The 27,769-nt window shown below is 36.9% G+C and overlaps 1 protein-coding gene across 5 annotated transcripts in view; it reads right to left on the bottom strand.

Moving 5' to 3' along the window:
* Positions 1-733: 733 nt before the first annotated feature.
* Positions 734-27,769, bottom strand: part of KCNH7 (potassium voltage-gated channel subfamily H member 7) — a 223,054-nt gene continuing 196,018 nt past the window's right edge. For all 5 annotated transcript variants that reach the window (XM_064661045.1, XM_064661044.1, XM_064661048.1 and 2 more), the window contains 5 exons: positions 25,734-25,833; positions 12,283-12,546; positions 7,317-7,485; positions 3,775-3,967; positions 734-2,413 (listed from right to left, as the gene is read on the bottom strand). In XM_064661045.1, coding sequence (XP_064517115.1) covers positions 2,147-2,413; positions 3,775-3,967; positions 7,317-7,485; positions 12,283-12,546; positions 25,734-25,833 — 993 coding nt within the window. In that variant the 3' untranslated portion in view covers positions 734-2,146. The remainder of the gene's footprint in view (positions 2,414-3,774; positions 3,968-7,316; positions 7,486-12,282; positions 12,547-25,733; positions 25,834-27,769) is intronic.

The following is a 27,769-nucleotide window of genomic DNA, read 5'->3' as shown; positions in this document are numbered from 1 at the left end:
AATATAGTTACCAGACTGAGACAGAGCAGAAGTCATTAACATTTGCTATTAAAAAAAAAAGGCAAAAAAAAAGCAGAAGCTCTTTTTTATTCAGCACTCCTGCGTCAGTGGAGTATATGCAGGCAGAGATTCTGAATGGTCCCTAGGATCTGATCCTGCAAGGCACTGAGCAGTGCAGACCTCCTGGAGTCATGGTAGAAGTAAGAGCAGTCAGCCTGTTGTAGCATTTGGACCTTTCAACAATCAACAGTAGCATGAGGCAGAAGAAAATTTGATCTTGTATGGGAAGGGTTGGTTTATCTTTTCACTTACAAAGGTATTCACTTAATTTTTGTATCTTTAAAAACAAAGGTAAAGCAGAGCCTTGCTCAGTAGCCCAACACACACCGATTTTAAATGAGGGAAGATTCACCCACCTTGGGTTAATCTACTGGCTGTGTATGACTGGAAGTGTCATGTTTCATTCCAATCCCAACATACAACATATGTATCTGTGTGAGGGACAATTGCTATTGCATCTGTCTGTAGCACTGGTTTAGAACAGAGGGTATAGTTTGGGTTTAGTTAAGATTGAAGTGCTCCCCCACTAACTGGATTATGTGCTTTTCTGAAACCAGTTTTCTTCCTAGAGGAATTTCACGTTAAAGCTATAAGATTAGAAAATCATGTGAACATTTTTAAATATTTAAAAACAGTCATAAAAAGGTAATTTCATTTAAAAATAAACACAACATTTGAAGCAGAATAATATTTTAATAAAATTAAATCTAAGTATTCACAAAGCATTATGCACATACAGTACATACTGTATTTAAAGCCTACAGACCTTAAATCATTTTATTCTAATGTAGTCAACTTTGGACACAAGCTAAGCTTACTCATTTTGTAATAAGAAAGTTTACAATTGTTCCTGAAAGTGATTTTACATATATACATATATATATATATATATATAGCTCTGTATCTATACTCCTACATGTACGTGTAGGTATATACATATACTTGTGTGTATGTGTGTATATAAATATATATACACATACACATACATACACACCTATGTACATATATAAAATACACACATGCACCCATACAGGAATGTTGCCTGGTGTATGTGTGTGTTCACATACAGATATACCCTAACCAGGATCATTGGGAGGGGCCAGTCAGTAAAAAGAGGTAACTGCAAACAGCCACCTTACTAATTATAACATAAAAATGTGTGAAGTATTTTTAAATTAAACAGATTGTTAATAATTTGCATTGAACAAAAGGAACACAGTCTTCTGTATTATATAGAAATTAGGTTTATTGCATTTGATTATGTTTGTATGACAGATGAAGAGTGCCTGTCTGCTCATCACAGCTAACTTCTATGATGCAATTAAAAAAAAAAAAAGAAAAACAATACAAAACCCCAAAACCAAAATGAAGTGGAAACAAAATATTCAATTAATGCAGTTTTGTGGATGTGACCTTTGGTGATACTTTGCAGCATGCAGCAGAATTTTCCTGTCTGTTAAAATACTGCCCTACTTCAACTGGTTTGGAAGGAAGCTGTTTTCTCTGTCTTAATTGTTTCAAGCCCAGAATACTTGGTTACCTTATTCTTTCTTTAGATTCAGGCTAGTTGTGATTTATTATAGAAAGCTCACTGAAAGAAAGATAAATTAGTTTTCAAAAGTGAGCTAAAAGAGGATTTTGCTTGAATTTTAGCTTGGTCAGGTAGGAGTTTTTCTATGTGAATTATTGTTATTGGTCTCCTATTTGCTCAGAAGACATATCCACAATAAAATACTATTTCCATGACAGCAGTAAATGGTAATCTCCATGCAACGTAAACTGTAATTTCAGAACATGCATGTTATTTAAAAAAAATAAAAATTTAAGGTGCCTTGAGAATGCTGGCAGTTTTATATTTGGAACATACAATTAGTGTGTGTATATATATATATTTACATCAGAACTGCTCAACTTTACCTTACAAGCTTCAGATTTAGGAAAATATACAGTACTTTTGCATATAATGGTATATTCCTTGTAGCCCCTGAGTCAAGTATAGAGGATTTAAATACAAAAAAAAAAAAAAAAAGGAAAAACAGCCATTAAAAGCACTTACATTTTTATGTGAAGTAATAGTATAAAAGTACTATTTCCCAGGAAGACCAGGATCAGAAACATGCCTATGAAGACTCAAGATTCCTACAGTGCTTAGTGAAGATTCTGGCAAGGAAGGGTGCCTAATTGGCGGGAGACAAGGTTTACAACGCTGTGAGGGCCGCTCTACACATTGGTCATGTTCTTGGTCTAAAAAAGAAGCCAGATTGTCTTCTGAGGCTGTGTTCAAATGCACTCCACTTGAGAGGGATTCTTTGGATTTAAGTTTTGATTTTTCAACGTCTAGAAGTTCAGGGCACTGGGAAGGATGAGAAGAAACAAGATGTTAATAATTAAATTGGTCTCTTCCAGGCTCTTGTTCTGCTCAAAATTAGCACATTCAGAGAGTTGATAGAAAATCATCTTTGAAAATTAAACAGTATTCTGAAATATTTTTACATGGTACTGCATTTGATTTAATGTAATTGAATGCAATTTTGTTGATTAATTGTAGAAGCATGGATATCTTTTCTTCTCCTCAGACCTCCTCATATAACATCAAGATACAAATATGAGCAGCCCTTTCTGAAGGGCTGAGTACTCTTGAGACCCAACCTAAGAGGATGGATCTCAACATTTTGAATTTGCAGTTTTGTTTCAGAGCATAACTCCAGAGTTGCATAATTCTGAACAAACATTTCAGCACTCAGTTATTCTTCACTTTTAAAGTTGGAATTTGTGTGAAGTGTGCAGTGTGCCTGTTGATGTTTGCACAGGATGGCACACCTCTGTTCAAACAGAGATATTTGTGTATGTTTTGTGCAGGTACATGCATGGTGGGTTTACACTTCTGAAAACTACTGCTGTGTGTTTGCTGCCCTGATAATCTTTATGCATGTAAACTGATGCCTTCTGGATGTGTTAAACTTACTGTGCCCATATATGTCCCAGCATACATATGAGCTACACAGCCAAGCACACTGGATTTGCTAATTGTATGCTATATGACTGATTTAGAATTCCTAGACATTCAGGAACCTGTTTGGAAATAATAAGCCACATCTCTAAGCTGTTAAACTCCAGTAATCCTGAACAAATTTGGAAAATTATCAAATTTTGCCTGAAAATAACTGGAATGGAAAATGTGTATTGGGAAACAAAACTATGTCATGTCTCTGTATGTTTGTATTTCCAGCAATAGCGAGGGACTGGACACAAGAATGGGTTTAGCCCCTCACAATTCCATATGTGTATAAGCATCATGCTGCATCAGCTGGACTTGTCTGGTCTGTACCTTGAGGAAAACATAGTCATGCTTCTTCTCAGGACTTCATGAATGGGACCTATGGTAGATGAACCTATGCAGGCAGGTCTGATGCTTGGAATGTCTTTGTGTCTTAGAGCTGTGTCTAATACCTACCTTTTCTGCTAACTTATGTGAAGAGCATGTCAATACAGGAAATCAGTCTGATTGTGAGATCATTGTATGAATCTCTACAACCCTCACAGAAAATTTGGCCTCTGAAACTGTGATGTTTAAGCTCCCTGTGCAGCTGTCAGCTCAAAGCAATAATTTCATATTTAAACTAGTGAACAAGCACCTAGACTGGTATGGATTTCTTCCACCATAAGATAAAAAGACCAGCAAACCTCTTTTGATCTTATTGTACATATACTTACCTGAGATGAAGGACTGAAACTTCTGTCTGTTTTAATGGATGCTGCAGGCTGAAGCTTTTGTATCGCCCGAGCTGTTGGCTGTTGATACTCTGCCCCTGCAGTCACCATGCTATAGGCAGGTGGAATGAGTGCTGACTGCCTTTGTAGAAGCTGCAGGATGGTTTGGATATCAGCAGTCATTTGAGATTCAAGCCTAGAGAAGTAATACGACATCAGTTAACTCATGGCCAGGAGTGGGAATATTTTAACATACTGATTACAGAGGCATTCAAGAGGGCCCTGCAGTTTACCAACAAAACTATTGGTTGTTGTGGCATGACGATGTCTTAAACAGGAGAGAACAGTAGAGGGAGTACTGAGCCCTTCCAAAGCTTCTGGCTCTCCCTTTCCTTTTTAAGACATACCTGCATACTTGTCTCCCATGTTTTTGCGACGTTAAGAATGACTTCATTAATGTGCCTTATGTTTGAAACTATGTATCTGGTTGAAATGAAGTGAAATAAATGTATTCTTTTCATTGTAACTGAATTGATTTGTACTGGCTGAACATGAGACACTATTTCTGATGCATCTGACAATTAATTCTGACATTCCCATTGCTAATACAATGCACTGAAATAAGCAGAAACTACATTTGTTTTTCCACAGTTAGAAAATGAAAGATAATTTCAAGATCATTAAAAAATCCGACTGTCCAAGTCTCCTTACTGTGAAAATTTATTCAAACTTGTTCAGGCCTCAGTTAATGTCAGGATTTCAGATGTTCAAATTTTGTAGCTTTTTATTCTTTTTTTTTCCCTCTTCATAAATTTGTATATGACTTCTGAAACACTTGAGCTGCTTGTGTTGTTCATACTTAAAATTCCATAACACTGAAATGATTTTCGAATGGCCTTGTCAAGATCTGTGACTGACTCAGGAATAGGTAATGCCTATTGTGCCTCCCCAGCTGCTGGAAGGCTACAGCATGCACTGACAGACTGTAATGCAGATATACAGCCTTCTGTAGTGCAACTCAACTTCTGACAGTAAACAAATCTTTGTCAGCTGCCTTCAATGTTGTGAATGTTACTCCTTGGGCTCCCTGCAGCAGTAGAATTGATTCTGTGCTGTCAGATTTTTGCTTTTAGCAGGTGCTTCACTGTTGTCCTTTTTTATCATGTTGGAGTTGTCCATTGCCTGTGTAGAAAAGTGTCTGTGAAATTATTCTGAAAGGTGTGCCCAAAGGATATTTAGGATACTGTTTGTTTCTTTATCGGGAGAAACTAATTTTGCGGCATCAGCTCTCAGAAAAAAAGGTGCAAACTGAGACTATCGTTGGAGTCAATTGTGCTCTACTTGCCCTCTTGTTCATCTCCCTTGGGTTCTTTGCTACTTGCAAATATGCTGTTCTCACACAAGTGTGGTGCTGATGCCACAGGGCGATATACTGCAGTAGCAGCAGTATGCCACCACCCAGAGAGCTTCCATCTGCTAAACCTGGGTCTTAAAATCTCAGTGAATAAAAGGTGGCATTGGAGGATGTGTATCCATTACTGTCTTTGAATTAACTCTAAAATTGCTCCCTACTTACTTTGTTAGCACTTGATGGAAGTTTCTTATTACAAATCAAAGAGTACCTCTGGCAGACTTTATTAATCATCATTGCATATAAAACTTCAGTTTCCATTCCCCCAAATTTAAAACAAATCCATGTTATGACACCCAAATAAACAGGAGAACCCTAGATGCTTGGCCCATGGTCTCCCTGAAATTCCAGTTGCTTAAAGAAGAGAAACAGAGATAGCTCTAGGGACATATTTGTTGTAGAGTGGCTTTCCAACCCTCTATGTCTATTAATAATTGCTATGTCAGGACTCTAACGTGGCATGGAAGAATTCAGGGAGAAGTGACTGTGCTTTTTAGTTTGGCAGGTCAGATATTCTTTTCTATCAGGAAAGAATAATGCCTGTTATATTCATAGAAGACCCAGCAAGGCCCAAAATCCTGAAAGCATGAAAAGCTTTAAAAACATGAAAAGAGTTAAGAATAAAATTATTTAATAAAACACATAACAATTTAGTTCTTAGTTTATCAGTAACAATGATATTTTCTCACAGAAGAAAATACTGAGAACTGGCATGAGAATTTGATAAAACTATCGGTAAATTTCATAAAACTATGGGTAAATTTGAGATATAACTTCAGTTTTGAGAGCTTAAGATTTCACGGAAGGAAATGTTATCAAAAGACTACATACTGTTGATGGGGAGCCTGCAGCTTTTTAGTTATGTGACATTTACAGTTACTTAGATTACTTGATTTTACTGCAATTAGAAATTACATCAATTTAGGCTTATGTGTTAAAAATTGTCTTTTAAAATGTACTATACAGTATTCAGAAATGAAAAATACTATGGTTTGATTGACTTCTGGTAGATGAAGGAAGCAATATGCAGTTAACCTGGCTTTAAACTGATTGCTAAAATATACAGCACAGAATGCCATTGAAGAACTACTAAAGTATAATTAGGACCGAGTGTGTGTCGTAGTATTTGTCATGGAAAAATATGGAAAGTAATGGAACTGCAGAGTTAAAATAATAAAAAAGCCACTGTCCTGAGCATAGGGCAATTTAAAATTAAATGAAATTACATGGTAAATTACAGTGTAGGATGGATCAAAATTCTGTAATCATATTTTTAAGATGTTCTAAGCTATAGTGCTTAGCTGCCAGCATGACTAGTATATCAGTATTAAACAAATGTAATATTGGATTCTGACAAAGAAAACATTATTTTTCTGTCGTAAGAGATATAAGTATTTTGCCTGTGCATACTCCTATGTTTTATTATAGATTGCAAAAAAGTTAATGTGTCAAAAAGGGAATTTATCTGCAATACATTTTTAAAAGCATGCATCTGGTGTAGTTTGGGTTTCCAGGAAAAAAAAGTTACTTCAGATATTGAAGCTACTGAAAATTACAATTTTGTAGACGTGTAAATATCTGGTGTCCCTGCCCACAGCAGCAGATTTGGAAATAGATGGTCTTTAAGGTCCCTTCCAACCCAAACAATTCTGTGATTCTATGGTCTAGGAACAGCATTCTGGATGAGGTGAGATTTAGATTTAACAATTTTAGTTGCCTCAGTACAACAAGTACAAGTGCCTACAGCTTCCTGGTTAAAAACAGATGGTTTCCTAAACAGTCGATCAAGGAAAAAGGCTTTTCTGCAAGGGAATTCAGAGTAGCTAATAGGGGTACTAAGAGGTAAGAAACATGAATATCATGGCAATAAATTAAAAATTGTATACCCAGAATTCCCAGAATCAGGTTTTCAAAAAAAACCTTAACTTAATTGATATCTAGGTTCCTCAGAATACATATAGACAACAAAGTGATATTCTAATCAGACATATTTTTGTGGTTTTGAGCTTCTGAAGATCTTAATGCTTTTGGAAATTTCCTGCACAAACTCATTCCTTCTGTAGCATCATCAATATCAGTTGTATTATGTAGCCTTTCACACATATGTTTCTTCTGGTCCTATCTCTGTTTTTACCTGTTGAGTTGTTCTTGAAGTAAATCTAATCGGTTCTCCACTTCCCCATATATGAAATCACTTTCAGTTTCACAGATCCCCCATGTAACATGGGGTAATGCAGGTTGAACTGGGGAGTCCTGGTACTCCTGGATGTTCTCCTGCTCCCAGTTTCTTTTATCGGTGATATCTGATGAAAGACAAAACATATAAAAATATAGGTTTATAAACATACTGTTAGAGAGGGGTTGGCATTTCTCAAGCACCCACTTATTCATGTGTCTAAAAAACCTTGAAAGTCAAATTGGTACATTGGAACATTGACGGAACAACTCTCTTTGTTTCTTACTTCTATTTAAGGAAAGAAAACTGGTCACATTCATGCTAGCATTTTTAAGCTGTAGATAAACAAGCAGCTTTGGTCTGCATCATCAGAGTTCTGCTACTGAATGTCTCCTCTTCCTTTAGTTTTATTTCTATTATTTTATTGATGAATCTGGAATTTTCTCGAGGTTGTTTTTTTTTTTTTAGCAATTTTTTATTCACTGAAATTAGAAAGATTTGTTCTAACCTAAATGCATTAAATGATGTACCTGAATGTCTTTGATTGCGTGTTTCAGAGGCCTGACTAAGCCTCTTCTCTTGAATGAACTATTGAGGTGTATTTACTGTTTAGCTTTTTGATGTAAAAGACTTGCTTCATTGCATTTACAGCGCTGGGCATGTGTTACAGTGCATTGGAATGCTCCCTCTAGAGAAAGGGGCCAGGCCTCAGCCAGCTGTCTTACTAATAACTGTAGCACTACTTGTCTTAACAAGGTTGGTGAAATGCAATATGTTTTCTCTGAGACAGGGGCCATTTAATGCAGCTCATATTGCTTGCAAAAGGGTACTGGTTACTTTCAGAAAGGAAATTGATTTTCATTGATGTAGCTTTTAACATCACTACTCTCCAAGCCAATCCTTACATCACTGTGTAAAGCATGTCTCTGATACTCTTATAGTACTGTAGGGTGAAAGGTACCTGTTAATTTTATTTAATTATTTGGGACTTCTAAAAGAATGAAATATTCAGCATTGCTGGGTCAGTCAAAGATCATTTTAATATTAAATGAAGCTTCATGTAAATAATATTTTTTTTCTTTCACACCCCACCCCGTTTGAACTGCAGATAAAATTTTGGATTAAGATAGAGAAAAAAAATTATTTCAAGTTAAAAAAAAATCCCAATTACATTATTAGGATTTTACTCAGCGTTTCAGCTATCTTGCTGAATTTAATTACCTTTCTAAGTCTTGTATATTTCATACACAATATATGAAGTATTCAAAAACACTCTTTGTATGAGTCATTTATATTTTATCTCCAGCCCCTTGTAAGAAAAATGATGATGACTACTCCAGTTCTCACTCTTTATCTGCTGTGCTCAAATTCCATCCCTCTTGACCCTCCCAATTCTTGGATCTCTGTGATAAGGCATTTCATGGTAGCACCAAAAAGAACTCCTTCCTTTTGCTTGGACTTCTGGTTTGAGCTATTTCTCCTTCCTCTTTCAATTTACTTAATTTATATCTCTGGGGATTTATTAATTAGTTTACATTCTTGGCTCTATGCCATTTCTCCTGTTCACCAGGATGGTGAAAGGTTACACATCATTTATCATGGGATATACTAGTTGCACTTATCAGATCACTTACCACTGTGAGCTTTGCAGAGCCCACAGGTGACATATTAGGTTGAACAGTGCTTTTTCTACAGCTCTCCCTGCCACTCTGAGCCTTTGTTTACTTTGAGTGAATCTGTCATGTGAACAGTCAAAAATTGCTCAGTACCACTCATTCTACTCTGCTGTGATTAAAAAGGCTGTTTAACACCTGCTCAATACAACTCTCTTTAGAGTTGTATATGTAGTTATTTAACTATATGAAGTTATAGAACATATAAAAGTTCCTACTGTTCTCAGGCTGCTGCCTCAGCATACAGCTGGACAAAAATCCTTGACTGCTTATGGGGCATCAGCAGTCAGATTTGAATCCCACATCAGTCCTCGAATGGTTTTTTCAGAGCTTCTCCTAACTCTTGGCACTGCACGCTGAGAACTCAGCATAGGTTACATTCACTTCATGCTTGTGAAATTTTTCTGAGGAACCATATCAGCCAGACCCATGTTTCAAAGAAAAGAGAAAAACACCACAGTGTGGATGACATAAGAGCTTTGTCTAAATGCTAATAGCTAATCCTTTTCAAGCATATCTTTTAGCAGTGTTGCTCTAAGTGAAGAGAAATGAAAAAAAAAGTGCCTGCTCAGATTTAGGATTTCAAGTAGGTTTAACCAGGAAGGGGAGTGCTCACTACATGACTCCAAGTGGAAGGGGAGACTTCCAATTTTTTTTTTTTTTTTTTTTAATCAGAGAGAGGTAGTTGTTGCATTATCTGCTCTTTGGTTAGCAGGTGGTAGCAGGTTTCCGGGAGCTGTAGAGAGTGTTTGATTTTCGTCTGACATAACCTATAACTGATTTTATGTGCTAGGCAGAAGGAAGGGGAAAGAGATTTCATCTTGGCTACACAGAAACCTGTTCAGCTTCTCAGCCACTTAAGCCAACAGAAGGAAGAGATAAAGGGTGTCACAGAAGCATGTAATTAGGTTTTAGGAGGCACACATGGCACAATTTGCAGCGTCCAAGGAAAAGTTGGAAAGCTCTCAGCAAACTGAAGAAAGCAGACTATGGCAAATTCAGGGGTACAATTTCAAACTATGGGTCTAGGTGCAATGGATGTGATAAATCTGGTGGAATTATAAGCATTGAATTTCAGGAGAATTTTGCTGTTTATAATTTCCTGTAAAAATCAAGATGTTGATTATTTTTCACAATAAATCATTCAATAAAACCAAAGATTTTCAATGCTATAGTTATCCCAGGGAAATCACAGCTATTTTTTTGTCCCAGAATATGTATTTGGAGACTATTCTAATAGACATTCAATTTGTGACAAAGCAAATGAATTGGTACCGAAATCACAACATAAGATCACACATTGTAAGCCAGGTAATACACTATAAAATATGATATTGTACTGATCTAAGTGTCTTTTCAGGTACTTCCAGATACATAATTAACCCCAGAAAAACCCGCCAGCAGTTGCAACTTTGTAATCAACTGTGGACTTCCAGGGGTTGAAGAATCTTAGACTGAGAACTAAATCAATAAATGTATAACTAGGTTCACTTGAACAATTCAAGAATCAATCTTATAGCCCAAATAATGACCAAATGAAAATAGCATTTTTCCTTAACATATAGCTAACCACTACAGAAAAATTATCAGGTCTTCAAAAAAGAGCCATATGTTTTAAAGTTAAAAGTTGCATTTTAGGATTATGAGAGAGATGTTTATACTGTTTCTGCCCACATTATACAATACATTATTAATAGTCTTTCCATTCATTGAATTAATGACGAAAGCTTAAAACAAAACAAAAGGTAATTAAATATGTATCAGTCACAGTGGTAATGAATTGGAGTACCTTTATACAAGTGGATTTATATCTAAGATTTATAAGGTACCATAATATATGAGGACACATACAAGCAGAGTCTATTTCACTATTTCATTATGTTTGTAACTACTTTTATGGTAAGTTATAATCAATCTCTAATTAATAGCAGGAATAGGAATTTAGTTTAAAATTTATATCAGTCAAAGCTAATCATATTGACTTTGGTTTCTATGAAATCTTCAAGAAAGCTCATTACCCTTCATACACATTACTAGAAGTGCTAGATTACAAAGTGGAAAAAAGAATGTGGCCTTAATCAAAATACATAACCTTTATATATTCTAAATTTAGCTCAAATAAAATCTGCAATAGGTTGCCTTGGAAAATGTTGCTATAGCTGCAAGGACACATTTCTGGCTATTGGTAGGGGAAAGGTAAGCTTTCCAATTGCAATATGTATGCAACAAGTTTATGTGGTGCAGATTTATAGAGCCTTAACTTGAGGAGACCAGATTTCACATATTCATACCTCTGAGATGTAAAAATCATTATTTGGTCTGATCAGTCATTAGGTTTATTTAAAATGATAGTCTAAAAGTCTAAAGTTTATTGAATGGTGGTTAAATGGGTAAATTGCCTCAATGGAAACTGCTGGAGGAAACAGTATTAAACAATAAATATGTAATTCTTCCCTTCAGACTGAAAAAATTACAAATGAACTTGCAGCAGTATTTAAGTTGTATATTAATCCAGAGGTTTCCATTTATTTCCTTCACATTGCTGAGAAAATTAATATTTTAGTATATTAGATATAATTTTAATTATGTGATTTAACTCTATGTAAAAGTGTCTGAGATTGCTTAATATTTTCTGATAATTTGTCATATACAAAAGCTCAAATCTTTATTCTTGTGTGTTGCTTATTGAAGCCAGAATTTGTTCTGTGTGATGTAATGGCACTGTAACCAACATGTGCAGCATGATTTTTTTTCACTCAATTTTTGTCGTGTCTTGTCAATGTCATGAATGAAACTAGTTAACTGAAATAATTTTTTTGGTGCAGCAATCACTAGGTTTATCTTGCTCTTTACAATTTTTACTGTCATCAAATCTTGGCGCATTAAACACCCTTTGAGAGATTCTTTACTGCTTTTTGTGCAGTTTTCATCCATGGGCACTCAGTGAAGACCAGTACCAGTGGACAATTTTAAAGAGTTTGCTAAAATTACTTTCCTAAGGTAATTCAGTTACAAGATGATTTATTAAGAAAACATTGAATGACATTTTGGAGGTTCTGTAATACAGCCACTACATTAATGCTCTTGAGAAATAATAATTTTTGATCTAAAATGTTTTTTCTCAAGCTTTTAGGAAACAAAAAAATAAATATTATGTAAAGAATCATTAAACCATTCAGAAAATTATTTTGGTAAATCAGAATAAAAGAGATGTTTGCTCAAACTTTACAATATAGCAACAGATGGATTACCTTTGCAAGAATTGCTTCTTTTGTTAATAAGAATTTCTTCTGTGTCATTATCCATTTCTTCAAAGTCCATCTCTGTGGTTTTCTCTGTTACAGATGGGTAATCAGCTATCCCAGAGAACAGGGGCTTTTGCTCATCTTCAATGGAGGACACAAAAGATGATGACCCACTTTTTTTCTCCTCAAAATGTTTCTTAATAGATTGATAATATCTGGTGGTGTCTCCTGAGGGTTCAGGATCACTCTGATCATTATCCTTGAAATAATCTGTGAAACAGAAATGTGTGTGTACAATAATAAGCAGTTCATGAAATTGTACTCTAGTTTATTGTGGTCTGAGGATGCACATGATTATTATATCAGATAGGAAGTACATTGTCTATTAGAATAAATTACTTTAAAGCCTTTTTTTGATTATTCTATAAGAGGAGATTTAAATTTCCTTTGAAGTCTAGAAGACATTTGCACATACGTAGTAAGGATTCATAGTCTGTAAACCTTAACTCATTTTGCAAAAAGTTACTTATATCAAAACAACAAAGGTTTTATCCAACAGGGCTCTCCTGTGTACTCTTTTTTTTTTTTTTTCCCAGTAAGGATGAGATTTGAGGAAGCCTTATACTCCAAAGTTTACAAAAAAATAAAATATTTCACTCCCTCTTCCAGTTTCTCTCTCTGTCAGGCATTTTTCACAGTCTTGACAGGCTAAGAGTCATGTATGTTAGACTTGATATCAGAAATACTTATTTAAGTAATTCTCACATGAGACTGTCTTTGCTAATTATTCTTTTTCAAGAAGGAAACGCATTAATGTATTAATCTACCACTCATCCCCAACATTTCTGGGCCCACCTAAATGGAGAACATATTTCTCCACACTTATTACAGGAGTGATAGGGTAGAGAGAAACCCTGTTGGTACAAAAAGAAGGGTGTTCCTTGTTTGACTTTGCGGGATTGCCTCAAAACAACTTCCCAAAGCAGCCCAAATACCTTAACCTTTAGAATTAGTTGCAATTATCTGAATATCTGATCTTTTGAATAAGAAAAGTACACAACATTCTGTAATATATATGGTAGCAGAGTACCAGTCAAGTTGAGAATGAATTTTTCATTAGTCACAATCAAGGCCTCTAGTGAGCAATAGTAGATTCAGTTCTCTTGAGAAGTGACAAGTAAGCCTGGATTAAAATAGATACCTTTAAAAACACATTGTAAAAATTAGATAGGATTTAAACCCAAGAACAATCATTTATGAATACAGAGAAGTCTTGATCTCTTTTCAGCATAAACTTGAAGCTAATTTCCAATTCAGTATTTGGTTTTACGTATTCTTAACTGAAATGTCAAGATAATTTCAGTTCTGCTATTTATTTAAAACACATTTTAACAGGGTAGTCTCAACAACATATAAATACTGTAACTAGTTTGCGTTAACTTCCTGGGGAGACAGCATGATTTCCCATCTGCTTTGTGCTAATTACTAATCAACATAGCTCTGGAATGTCTGTAGTCTTTACAGCCTACGGCAGTGGCTAATACAACTTTTAGTATATTTCCTGGGTTTCTTCTCTGTTTTCTGGTCACTGTAAGGAAATGAAACTGTGGTCTCATCTAATCCTCTTTGTCTGCACATAAAAAGAATGCAGTATTTGTAAAGAGCATCCTACAAGCGTCCAGACATCTGTGAGCAGTGAGGGCAGGTAATGGTGAACAAAATAAATCCAATAACAAAGCAGGACTCCTTTACCCTCTAGAGTCTCCAAGGGTGATTAACACAACCTTGGTCTTTATTTGGCTTCTGTTAAGCAGGACTGCTGACTGTAAGTGATACTGATGATACTCTATTACTGCAAAGGTGTCAACACAACTGCAAATGGACCAGCACTGGGGGCTCTTGTGGGATGCTCAGGCTGGAAAGTCAAGTGCCATGTTGTCTGCAATTCCATCTCCAAAACAGCACAAAAGAAATCTTCATAAAAAAATTTTATTGTAGATGTCTTCCATGGAGTTTCTTGTGGGAATATATGCTGAAGTACATACAGTCACGCTACAGTAAATTGTCTTAATTACTCAGTGTTTTACTGACTTCAACCTGTGAAAAAGACCTTCTAATGAAAGCTTGAAATTGCCAATTTTTAGGGTAATTCTTTATGTTCATGGGATTTTGTGCACTAACGGCAGCTGTAATGAGCACTCTGTGGAATACAAATCAATCAGTGGACTCATTTTAAGAAGAGGTCATTGAGATTCTAGTGAAAAAAATTGCATAGCAGCTGAAGCGTAGCAGACCCTCTTATCTGTCATATTCATAAAATACTAAAATATCTAGAAACATGAGGCCAGGTTCTACTAATAGTTACACTGCTGTAAAACCAGGGTTATTGAGTTGATATCCCTGCATTTAGTCTCCATCTATATCAAAACAACAGAACATATTATTTTCCAAATGCTGCCCAAATATAATGAACTCACTGTCATGAAAAGGAAAGCAGAAATATGTTGAATTTAGGGTCCTGCCTATTGAAATCAGGGAAGATTTGTTCGTCAGCTGATCTATTTCAAAATAGACATCTTTGGCTTCACTGCCATTGCTTTATATTCTAGCCATCTGGCTACACTCAGAGAGTCAAAAGTTGTTTTCTTTTTAAAAGACTCATATTTAATGCTAAAGATTCTTCTGTCTGGAGGATAATCTTGTGTTTCGCTGCACCTAGAGCATGAATTAAAATTGAAACTGCTCTTTTTAATTAACTCTTCAGGACCTGATGACGATGCAAACTCTGTACCTTAGCAGTGCCTCTGTAGCTCAGTGGAAAATAAGTTACAAATAATATCTAGGTAGTGCTTTATTCATAATGTGAATGTCTCCAGTTTCTCATTCCTTTCGTAATGAAGTCCAGTAACTGGTTTGGAACGAATTTTCCAGAGGAGAAGTTTTCTATCTGTGTATGTATGGATAAGTTCACTTTCTGTCATACAGACTCCAGGCTTCAAAAGGTTTCTTTTTTTCCTTTCTATTCTCTTCCAAATGTAATCATTAAACCCTGCCTTCCCCCCCCTCCCCCCAAATTCTAGTGCTTCCTCTTTCCTTTTGCACTAAAGCAAGTTTCACTTTCTGATTCTGATTGCTAGAAACTATATTTTACTGAAGATGATTACTTTGTAACTTCCTGCTTTACCAAACATGTACAAACATCATTTACACTCTTTATGGGACTTGTTTTGGCCTGTTATGTGTTTTGGATGCCTGCCAAGCTTATAGGCAATGTCCTCTGACATTTGCTGTCCGGAAATTTCAAAATCTTCGAAGTAATTATCAGAAGGTTTGTGTCATGCTTTTCGTGCATGCACTGGCAAAGAAAGGGAAGAAATGGGACTGTCACCAGTCTGGGTCATATGTCTATGACACTAACTCACAGAAATACTGGCATTAAAATCCAACTTGGTGGGATGCTTACCAGAGATCAGACAGGGTTTTTTTGTGTGACATGGTCTGTAGTATCAAAATTTTGCATTATTCAGATAGTGCCAGGCTGCAAGATCTAGATACATTTTCTCTTAATGTATTAGTCTGCTGCAAACAATATTAGTGAAAGTGCCAGTAATTTATTACATGTGGAGAAGCATGGTTTAATACTGCTGTAATTTCATTAACTGGAATTTGTCATACTTAATCAGGCCAGCTATGTAGCCTAGTGTTTCAGAAGGTGGTAGACTTTTACTCCCTTTTCAGCCATCCAATAAAAACTCCTGTAATATGCTGAGACAAATTCAATTTTGTGCAGGAAATGAGGTGAATGACTTCCTTACTCCCACAGAAAGCAATTTATATCCCAAACCATAAAACAGACAATCCTCATCATTAACATGATCTGCATAACTATTAATCTGTTTGGCAGAAATGACATCTTCCCTTTCCTTTGAAAAAACCTACCATATTATTTTACACTACACCAAGTACATTCTTTGGTGAGGAGAAATGCCCACTGTGACTTGGATGGAAGGATGGTTAATGGCTCAAAATGTCTGGAGATCTTCAGATTTCCAGCAAGTTTTTTGATTCAACTGTTACAAGCTCTTCTTGTGTGATGTTCACAAATATTCCTGTGATGATCAATCTATCATTCTATGTATGAACAAAGTATTTGCTAGTCATCATGACGATTTGATATGTGTTCTTTAATTTAAAATGTTCATTACCTTTTCAGAGGGCAGAAAAATGCCTATGTGGCCATCCATGCACAACAGGCAGAAAATATTTTGAAGGAAAAGTCAGTGACCAAGCAGCTCAGATGGTATATTAAATGCAATACCACAAGCAGGGTTGAAAAAGCGCAAAATTCAAAGATCAAAAGCTCAAAAGATTTTGATGCATAATTTGAACACTGGTGATCAAACCATGCCTATGTTTTTCATCATATAGATGAGGAGCAGCATAAAATCAGTCAGGGAAAATGGTAATTCTAGTTCCTGAAATCACGGCTTTTCACTTAATGGTGTAAGAATATTTACTCCTGTAACAAATGTGGATAGAGCCTTCCCAAATCTTCGTTCGTGAAGCCTAGCCATGATGATGATGATGATGTAAGAATATTATAATATTTATCTAATATCAAAAGTACTGGTACCATAGAGCAGGACCAGTATACGAGGGGTGATTCCAGAGAAGTCTATTCAAGTGGTATGTAGACTAAACTACTCTACAGAATGCCAGTCAGGGAGTTTAGGATCATTAAACTGCTAATTAAAACGCTCCTGTTTTTTTTTTTTTTTTTATTGCTGTTTGCTTCATACTTAGTTGAATGTGACTGGTATGGAGTACATTTCTAAATACAGCTGAGTGCCTTCTGGTAGACTGGATAATGGAAGAGTATGAAAAAGGAGGAGGCTGACTGCCTGTAAATGTGAAAATAAAAAGCAACTGTGTCTGGTCATTCAATAGATAAGTGTTGCTATGTTAAAGCAACATGGTGGACCTTTTTTACCATGTTGTTCCTTTATGTAAGAATAGAAGAAAAATGTTAAAGTACTTTATATTCCTTTGGGATAGATTATTAAAACAATGAAATTGTTATATGACATATATACATATATATGAAATAAAAGACTGCAACGAGTCTTATGGTAAACAGTATGAGGAACTTTAGTGGATTTATTTTCCGGTGAGAGAAGGACATGATCTCCACAATCTTTACAAATGCATAATGAGGAATAGATAAAACTCAGGATTTCATTTTGTATGCAAAACTGGAAATGAGAGCTACTCCACCTTTGCTACCAGAAAATTTGTCTGAAAACTGATTTTGGTCTTGTCTATAGAGATATTTAACTCTTCTCAAACATCAGAAAGTACTACAACTTACCCTGAATCCAAAAACCTAAACAAACTTCAGACATTTATAAACCTTGAATTTTAAGTTGAATGAGCTCTTGTGTCTCAGAATCAAATTGGCCTATAGTCAGCCTCAGAGTCCAGATGCTGCATACTGTGACTCTGGATGTTTGTCAAAGCCAGTCTCAACTCATATCCTGACAAGGAACATGTTTTAGGAAAGGTGCCCTGAAGGTGCATTCCAAAAGACTAACAACTTGAACAAAGCATTCTACCATTTTTCAGATGAAGAGTAATTTGTCTGTTGTCAGTCTTGTATTGCTGTCACGATCATCTCAGGTCATGACTGGTGATCAGGTAAATTGAGAAGTGCTGCCTTCACAAACATTTTTGAGTGCCTGCTGAAAGCACAGCTTGTTTCAACATCTACACATTACCAATACATCCCTGAGGACAAAATAATAGAGAAATTAAAACCCCCCACCTTTTAAGGACAGTTAAATCATAAAAGTCCTTATAACCAATAACTTGAAGTGATAAGAAAGTTTAAAATCTCTGTTGGCAGGAGAAAAAGCGCCAAGGTAAACCCTCAACTCTGGACATGAGAGCAGACTTCAGGCTGCTCAGGGAATTAGTAAGTAAGGTCCCCTGGGATAATGTTTTTGCAGGTGCTGGAGTCCATCAGTGCTGGTCACTTCTCAAACATCACCTTCTAAGGGCAGAGGAGCAGGCAATTCCCAAATGTCAGAAGTCAAGCAGGAAGGGAGAAGGCCGACTTAGCTGAGCAAGGACCTTCTCTTGGAAATAAGTCAAAAAAGGAAGGTGTATGCCCAACAGAAGCAAGCGCAAGTGACATGGGAAGAATTCAGAGATGCTGCTTGTTACTGTAGGGAGAAAATTCATGGGGTCAAAGCTCAGATGGAGTTGAAGCTGCTGGAAATGTGGGGGACAATAAAAAGTGTTTTTTCAAGTACATTAATGGCAATAGGAAATATAGCAATATCATTGGTCCCTTACAGGATGAGGATGGTCACCTCCCAAGGAGGGACAGAGACAGGGCAGAGGTGCTTAATGTTTCTTTGCCTCTGTCTTCAACACAGATGACGAACCAAGGAGGTCTCAGTGCCCTGAGCTGGAGGACTGTGACTGTGAGGATGATTAACCCCAGCCAACCCTGAAATTGTGTGGGATCTGCTGCTCCACCTGGATCCCTACAAATCTATGGGGCCTACTGGGATTCATCCTAGAATCCTCAAAGAGCTGCTGATGTGATCACAAAACCTCTCCTGATTATTTTTTAGAGGTCTTAGGAATCCAGAGAGGTCCCAGCTGACTGGAAGCTGGCAAACGTTGTCCCAGTTTTCAAGAAGGGCAAGAAGGAAGATGCCAGAAACTACAGGCCTGTCAGTCTCACTTCAGTGCCTGGTAGTTATGGAGAAGATTATTCTGGGAGGTATTGAAAAACACCTGAAAGACAATGCACTCATAGGTCACAGGCAGCATGGCTTCATGAGATGAAAGTCCTGCTTATCAAATCTGATTTCTTTTATGACCCACCTGGTTGATCAAGGGAAGCCAGCACATGCAATCTTTTCAGATTTCAGTAAACCTTTCAATCCTCTCTCTCATGGGATCCTTCTGGACAAAATGTCCAGCACACAGCTGGATAAACGCATCATGGTGGGGGGTGAGCAATTGGCGCACAGGTTGAGCATAGAGGGTAATAGTGAATGGGGTACCATCAGACTGTCACTAATGGAGTTCTGCAGGGCTCCATCTTGGGCCCTGTGCTCTTCAACATCTTCATAAATGACTTGGATGCAGGACTGGAAGGGATACTAAGGAAGTTTGCAGATGACACAAAACTGGGAGGAGCTGTTGACTCCCTTAAAGGCAGGGAGGCCCTGCAGAGAGACCTGGGCAAATTAGAGGACTGGGCAGTCATCAACCATATGACGTTCAACATGGGAAAGTGCTGGATTCTGCACCTGGGATGGGGCAATCCTGGATGTATGGACAGACTGGGGAATGAGATGGTGAAAAGCAGTGCCCTGGAAAGGGACGTGGGGATCCTGGTTGATGGCAACCATGTCATGGGGGGTATCAGGCAAAGCATCGCCAGCCGGTCGAGGGAGGGGATCGTCATCCTCTGGTGCGGCCTCACCTTGAATATTGTGTGCAGTTTTAGGCACCACAATATAGGAAAGATATTAAGCTATTGGAGAGTGTCCAAAGGAGGGCAACAAAGATGGTAAAGGGCCTTGAGGGGAAGGTCACTTGGTCTGTTCAATCTGGAGGAGACTTAGGGGAGACTTCATTGCAGCTACAACTTCCTTGTGAGGGGTAGGGGAGGGACAGACCCTGATCTCTGCTCTGTGGGGACCAGTGATAGGACCCAAGGGAATGGCCTGAAGTTGTGTCATGAGAGGTTTAGGTTGAATATTAGAAAAAAAAATTTTAACCCAGAACGTGGAAGAGGCTCCCCAGGGAGCCTGACAGAGTTCAAGAAGCGTTTGGACAATGCTCTCAGGGAACATGGTGTGACTCTTGGAGGTGGTCCTGTGCAGGCCTAAGGCTCAATGACCTCTGTGGGTCCCCCTTCAAACTCGGCATATTCTGTGATTCTGTGAATCTGTAATTTGTCTAAGTTCTACCAGACACATGAATTTGTATATCTAGAAGTCCTGCTTTAGCACCTTCAATTAGATGTCTGTAGACCTGTCAGACCTCAAAATCTGAAACAATGCCAGAGACCTACAATAGTTCCTCAAACCAGAGCTGCTGAAATCCTTATAGTCTTCAGCACATATTTATTTTCCTCCTTCTTCCTCACTTCTACTCATTATGTTTCCCTTCAAATTTCCCACCTATCTTTAGGACCCCCTACTTACAAATGTACTGTCAGATACGTGTGTGGTATTTGACTAACACCAAAGGAAAATGTTGTCTGTCTAGAAACTATGCAGGAAGATCCCTATTTCTAAGAAAAGTAGGTTACTGGAAATATTTTAGGAAGGCTAAAACATTTTCTCCTCTCAGTAGTAAAAAGGTTTAGAGTTCTTTTTGTATAATTTTTTTTAATGATAGAAACTTCATTGAATTCCAATTTCATTCATAATTTGGGAGTTCCTAAGTCTGCATTTTATATATATATACTGTAGACATAGATAGATATAAATACAGATATAAACTAATGAAATTCCATCCTTATAGCAAGTTCTGGAAATTTTAGTGAAAGGTTCCCGTAGATTAGATAATGATGGAGGAAATGAACTGTACCAGAGAGAGCTGTTTGAATACTGTTCTGTATCAGTGCTGCTTGTGAGAGTTTGGTAAGTTAATGTGTCCTTTGCTGTGCTTCCTATCTGACCTATGAAATTTTGGGTGATTCTGGAAATAGGGAACAACAGAAGACACTGAAACCTTCCCCAGCCATCATGGACTAAAGTCTGGATAATGTTTCCATGGGGATCCATGTTCCTATTTTTAAATGGACTTAAAAAAGAGCTAGTTTTGAATAACTGAATTTGAGACACATTTTAAAAGCCAAGAACTTCAAAGCTGCAGTGATCATGAAATAATTCATTTATTCTTTTGTGCAATTTTCAGTACAATGAGATGCTAGGGATGGAGGGACAGCCTTCTATCTGCATTTTCTTTGCTCTGTCTGGTTTTGTATCAACTTTAATGCTAATCAGATAATGACGGAAGGACAATTCTTAATTTATACTTCAGAAAATAACGCTATACTTAAAAAAATCAGAAATTAAAATTATAACCACCATAACCATGCACTTCAGAATGAAAGGTCAAAGCAGTTCTCCTATCAAGCTTAGATTACTCTTCTCTTTTACAATGAATTTAGCTTTCACTGTAGCACTATTATTACTAATTTTTTTTCTGAAGGATGGCTATAGGTATATGTGACTGGACACAACATTTTGACCAGATTTGGCCTTTGGAAACAGCCTCTCTGGAAACAAATCCTGGAAACAAGACTCTTCCCTGGAAGCTCCCTGAGATGCCTCCTAGGCACTGTGGTAACAGCAATAACAACAGCAATAATAGGAGCAGATGGAACACTGCGCTGATGGGCTCTCTGTTGACCAGGTACTTTTCTGTTATGGGTTTCATGCTTAAGGCAAGATTTTGGGGACCTGAGGTCTCGTTTCCAGCCATATGCTACCTGCCAATATCATAGCTGTTTCCTGGTCATTTAAGGACCTAACACTATAGCTGAATATTAAGAAACTCTTTTCTAATTAAGCCCAAGCCAACTGCATCAGCAAAGTGCTAACAGTTTAACACAGTTAAGTAACAGCTTCAATTTTTCTCCAGATTCTTACCCTACTTTCTTTCTGGGGACACGGCACAGTGCTTGGCTGAGTCATCTGTTTCTAAAGTAACCATTTAGATAAACAACTTGGGGAAGGGGACAAGAATGGGAAAGAACAGGGGCAGGGGGTGTTTCCCCATTATCTTAGAACCACTCCACTTCATAGTTTTAGGTAGGAGAACCAGTTCCTGAAAGGTTTCCTTCTCTTCTATATCCAGAGCCATGGCCTCTGGATACCTTGTGTAATAAAGCTGTGTTAATATGGTTTGGCTTCTTAGCCTGAGCATTACCTACAAGCAGTGCACACTTAAGGTAGTTATTCTAATCAAAATTCATTTAGAAGTTTATTAGAACTCTGGCTTCTGTGCTTACTTTGAGAACAGATCAGTAGACACTTTTTGAAAAGTCTGGTCAGGAAACATAACTCTTCAAATTAAAATTAAGCACTATATGAGTTTACTTAACAACATTCTAAAAATTAAACACTGCAAGATGTATTTTATATTCCACTTGATTGCTACAGCCTGTGTCAGCATGGGTAAGTGCAAGATCCAGTTTAACAAGATTTTGTGAGAACTTTTTGTGGCCTTTTAAATTCACATCCATGAAACTAAAATTTCCTTGTTATGAGTTTCCTGGGCCAGCTGACACTGGAACTGTCCCAAGAAGATTAAGCATTTAGAGCCAACATTAACAAAAAGTTAAAAAAGATACTAGCAGAAGTGATAATGGTTGAACTCTGCAGAAGTCTTTTCAGAGCCTCAAGTTTTCAGGCTTTCAGTGAGCCTACCTACACTCTGCATTTTTCACCTGTCTATTGGATTTCATATTCATGTAAACAACTCTAGTAATGTCCCATTCAGCACAGAATAATAGATCTGCATTCAGAACTAGCAGAAAGCCTGAATGTATTTCCCTTGAAATTAGCAAATTCCTGCAGAACTGCTAGAGGAAAATGAGAAATGGGCAAGAAAGGATTGTATTCTGCACTGTTGAAAATGGCAGCTGGATATAGATGGAGCAGCTTGTTGTCCCTCAGTTTTCAGCAAGAGACTAACTTGCCAACCCAGCTGAGAGCTTTGTTTGGAACTGCCAGGCAGGAATGCTGCTAATTTTAAGCAGTCACAGAGTTTCTTGGCTGACTGTCAAGCATCTATGGCAACTGGCTAAGTCTGCACCTGCACCTGTGCAAGAAGTATCATTCCCCTATTCTGAAAGACCTGCAGTGAATGTCTTTTGGGTGGGAGCAAGTATAAACCACTATCTAGTGTGTATATTGATTTTTGCAGGTGACCTGTTATGGTATTGCAACCCATTCTGGAAGTCAGAGAACAAGCCGGTCTCTTGAATAGTCTTGTACCCTTTAAAATCACATTATGACAGAGCCCTTACTAGTCTTAGCAGCTAAGATCAATTTTCACTGACACAGGTAAGAAATGGTGGAAATATGTGTATGTTGAGTGACAAGGTCTGGTGTGGAATTGGAAAAATAGTGGTACTAACTGCAGATGCATAACAGAGAGCTGTGTTGATTTTGGTTTAATCCCCGAAAAACTCATGCAGGAAGTTACCATGGCAACAAGGTCTAAATCAGGCTAGCATGAACTAAAGGCTGAGATAACACAATCCCATTTTTAGCACTCCAAAATGGAGAAAAACCCTGATGATTACACTAAAGATGGAAACAATACAATTTCAAGCTGCATAATATGCTAGAAGGTCAACAGATAAAAGTAAAGAATGCCAGCAAGAAGACCATTCCAAGAGCACCCCCAAATAAATACAAAATAATATATCAGAATATACAAGTGAGAATGTTGGGTGTCTCTATCCTGTTCAAACTGTAGTTCTGAAAACAAAATATGATTGTTAAAAGTAGTGACATAACACATTTTTTTTTATCATTTGGCATACTGTGGCCAGAAATGTATTTACCAGCTGTTTGTTCAGGAACTCTGTCTTTTCTACTCCAGTTCTTCTGAAAAACTCTGCAGGATCATCCCCAAATATTTATCATTATAGATTCACTATGCTGGATCAAAATATGATGCCACTCTCTCCTACATTTAAAGGCTTGAAATCAATAGAATATTACTTTACAAGCCAGTATTACCTCCAGTACTCTACAGCCTCATAGAGGATGTAGGATGGGCCACAGAAAAGGACCCTGAAGATCTGTGGCTGTGAGGTGTCTGCTGCAGCTATGGGAACGTGTAGGGACTCTGAGCAGAGACCAGAGAGGGGCAATAAGGCACTGGGCCAAAAGAATAAGCAGTTCTTGCAAAGGACTCTTACAATTTCATCCTTTCCTCGGATGGACTTCACTTCTGTCTAACTCAGACATTACCAGGTGCTATACAATCATTGCCAGGACTAAGGAGCTTGTCGTCAGTCTTGTCTCTTCTTCCCAATGGTGGAAGTATTTTTTTCAGAGACAAAACAGTGGGAAATTATGTTCTTTCAAAAGTAATGTAAATAAATGTTTCAAAGAGGATGTTCAGTGTAGTTGACTGGACAAGAATGATAAAAGCCTAGGGGTCTTGGAACCACATTAACACCTGAGTAGCTTATTTGTAATTCTGCAGCATGCACAGCATGAAAGATCACTTCCATCTTGTCTAGGTAGCAGCATGTGTTTTCTCATAAGAAATGGGAAGGTTAGTCAGGCAAAGCACCTCTGTCAACAGATTCTTTGTGAAGAGCAGATTGAATATTTCATGGGGACATTTTCCTGACAGATTTGTTGTCAGTCTTGGCTTCCTGCCCTAAAGATGCTTCTCTGATCAAACAGCAATGTCATTGTTCTGAATAGCCACACTCTGGATTAGAGCCTTTCTTCATCAAGCATTATACTTGCTATGTATGTTTAAAGTGTTCCCATTTATTATCAGCTACTCTGCCACTCTATAAATTGGTATTATGCTGTATTTAGGATTGAAGTTTAACTGTGGAGTGTAAAAGACAGGCATACCAGAAACAGTAATTTGTCAGACAAACCATTCAGACATAAATGTGTGATGTTATTAAAGGAATTGTGTTTTTCCTACATAAACATGAAAATCCTATGAGTATCAGTTTAGCTGTCTTCATGACTGTTGCTGTTTGACCATAGCTACTATCTACAGTTCCTGGTATTTAGCAGTACTGAATACTAATGAAATAGTTTAATATTTCACTGAATTTTCCTTCATTAGTTCCAAAAGCCACTAAGGCGAATGTAAGCACATAAAACATTACCTGAACTTTTGCCAGGACACCATTTTACATATTACTATATGAATAAAAATTGGACTATGGTGAATCTACTGTGTCCTGAAATATTTTAAAATTTAAAATTTTAAAATATTTTAATTCCAGGGAGAAACACTACCTAGCATTAAGATCAACAAAGCACTTTTCTGAGGAAACTAAATAATCCAATAGACTAGGTTCTCCAAAGAGTTTAAAACATCCTGTCTCAGAAAATAAATATTGTTTGAGATAATATACATATATATATATATGTATATTTCAAAGGCATTAAGGCAGCTTAATGTTTGAACAGCTCTGCACAGATAGATGTGAAGTCATGGAAGGGTGAAACATCTATCTTCTAGTTCTATTTGAGCATAAGCTCAAATGCACCAAGGGGATAATGCACCAAGTATTTTTACTGCCTAGCTGGATTCTCAAGGGCTGCTGCAGTAACATACAACATGGGACCCTAATGTACCCAGCATTACCAAGTGAAATACCAATGAATAATGAAGCAGTGCTGTCTAACGTAAGAAATGAAGTTAATTACCTTTCTCTATTTCACTTTGGAAGGACAATTTCCGTCTTCGTAGTTTGCAGTTATCTCCATCTGTATCATTAGTAGTTTGTGATCTTATTACGAGGTCAGACTTGTTTAATGAAATATGAAACAAAATGACAGATTAGTCCCATCTAAGGAGGGCAGTTTTGTAGTAGGTGATTGACTATTAATCATGTTCAAGCTTTAAGAAAGGTAATATTACAGTCAGTCTGCATCAACCTCTCCATCCCCAGCTAATGGTATTGCCCCAGGCTAACATTAAAAAGTTTATACAAATTGACCCAAACCAAAAATGTCACCATCTCATGGTGAAATAAAATTAACCTGATAATAAGTTTACATGATAATACATGTGTTCTTGTGTTATCAGCTTCCATGAACTAGCACAGATGTGGTTTAAGAACCTCTAACAGAGAATGTACATTATTGCAAGAAGTAACGTGGTATCTGATTGCAATTATATTTATATTTAACTACATGGTAATGATTATAAAGCTTAAATTTTACAACAGTAAATATAAGGCTGACAAGCAAGAGGCACTTTATCCCTCATTGTTTTGTCTTTCTAGGCCTTTCCTTCCTCTCTATCAGAGTTAGATCATTCAGATACTTATTCCATACCAGAACCCAATCTTGCCTTTTTTTGTTCATCTTACAGGCTGTGCTTTCTTTCCTTAATAAAACCAAGATGCATTTAACTCTTTTCCCCCCCTACTTATCTAAAACTGAAAAATTTACAAATAAGCAAAAATAACACCAGTTGAGCTCTTTGTGTACATACCTATGGCATTGGCTTCAACCTACTTCCCTTCTCTGTGCTAGCAAGGTTTCCCATTTCCCCTGAAGTAAGCAAACTGGCATGTGGGAGAAGGGCAGAGGGAAAGAAGTGGGAAGCATTTACATTTTTGCTATTCTGTTCATTGTAAACCTGGTGAGGTTTACAATGGTGGCCCACTGGTAGAATAACTGCAGGATGAAAAAGGTGCTTTTACACAAATAGGAGCATAGGAGCAGGAGTTGAGGCATAAGCACCTATTATTCAGATAATAAATTTAGATCTGAGTGATGTTTTGAAGATGAGAATGTGCTCATTGCATCTTTTGGGGGATGATTTTCTGGATTGCAATAGACAGTGGAAAGGAAGTGGAATTGCTAAAAACTATGATTTTGTAAGCTCAGAAGCATGGGTGAACCTCTCCTCCCTTCTTTGTTTCTGTGAAGAACAGTGAATTTTTTCTTGGCTCGCTGGTACAGCAGTAAGAAATAACAACTGATGAATTTCTAAGATACATAAGCAGTGTGAATTTTCTTTGTATTTTACACCACAAAACATAAGATGGGGTTTTTTTCAATTTACTCAGATGTAAGAAAAATAATGATAAAACATTAATGACAATGTAAGCAAGAAGTAATTGCTCAGACTAAAATCATTAATGTGAATTTATCCTCTAAGAATTTTTCAAATATGAGGATATTCACTTTTAACTTAAATTTATCACTAGACTATACATTTATTGTATTGTATTTCGGATGTAATTAATAATTATGACCTTTACAATACATAAAAAAAGGATAACTTTGAAAATAAAGAATATAATTGATCTTTTATTTTCAGAATGATATTTTATTAAAAGGGTTCATCATAAAAAGAAGTGATACTTCTTGTCAGAAGTTATATTTGTTTTAATTTTTTTAAAAATAAAGATCCACATGTAATTAGCAAAGATGTCCCTATCTTTTACAGCCTAAAAATTAGTGCTCTTTTCCCTTTGTTTCTCAGAAGGCCTTTGAGGCCAGAATATGTTAGTTCCTTCTCATTCAACCTCTGTTTTCCCTTAAAGTATAGTTGGAAATAACAAAATTACAGTATCTCAGAAATAATGAAGTGGGAACTAGTCATTCTGTGGGCAGTGTAGTCCATGTCTGGTGATACCTGCAACCTTGTAGGGAAGGCTTTAGCCTCAGTAGCATGAGCTCAGCAATTGCCTTTCCCCACTCCCTTTTTGGCCAAACGTCCACTTTCT

This window comes from Pseudopipra pipra, chromosome 7, assembly GCF_036250125.1.
Source record: "Pseudopipra pipra isolate bDixPip1 chromosome 7, bDixPip1.hap1, whole genome shotgun sequence".
Classification (NCBI taxonomy): Eukaryota; Metazoa; Chordata; class Aves; order Passeriformes; family Pipridae; genus Pseudopipra; species Pseudopipra pipra.
Note: the sequence above shows the minus strand (reverse complement) of the source record. Positions and strands in the feature narration are given on the sequence as shown.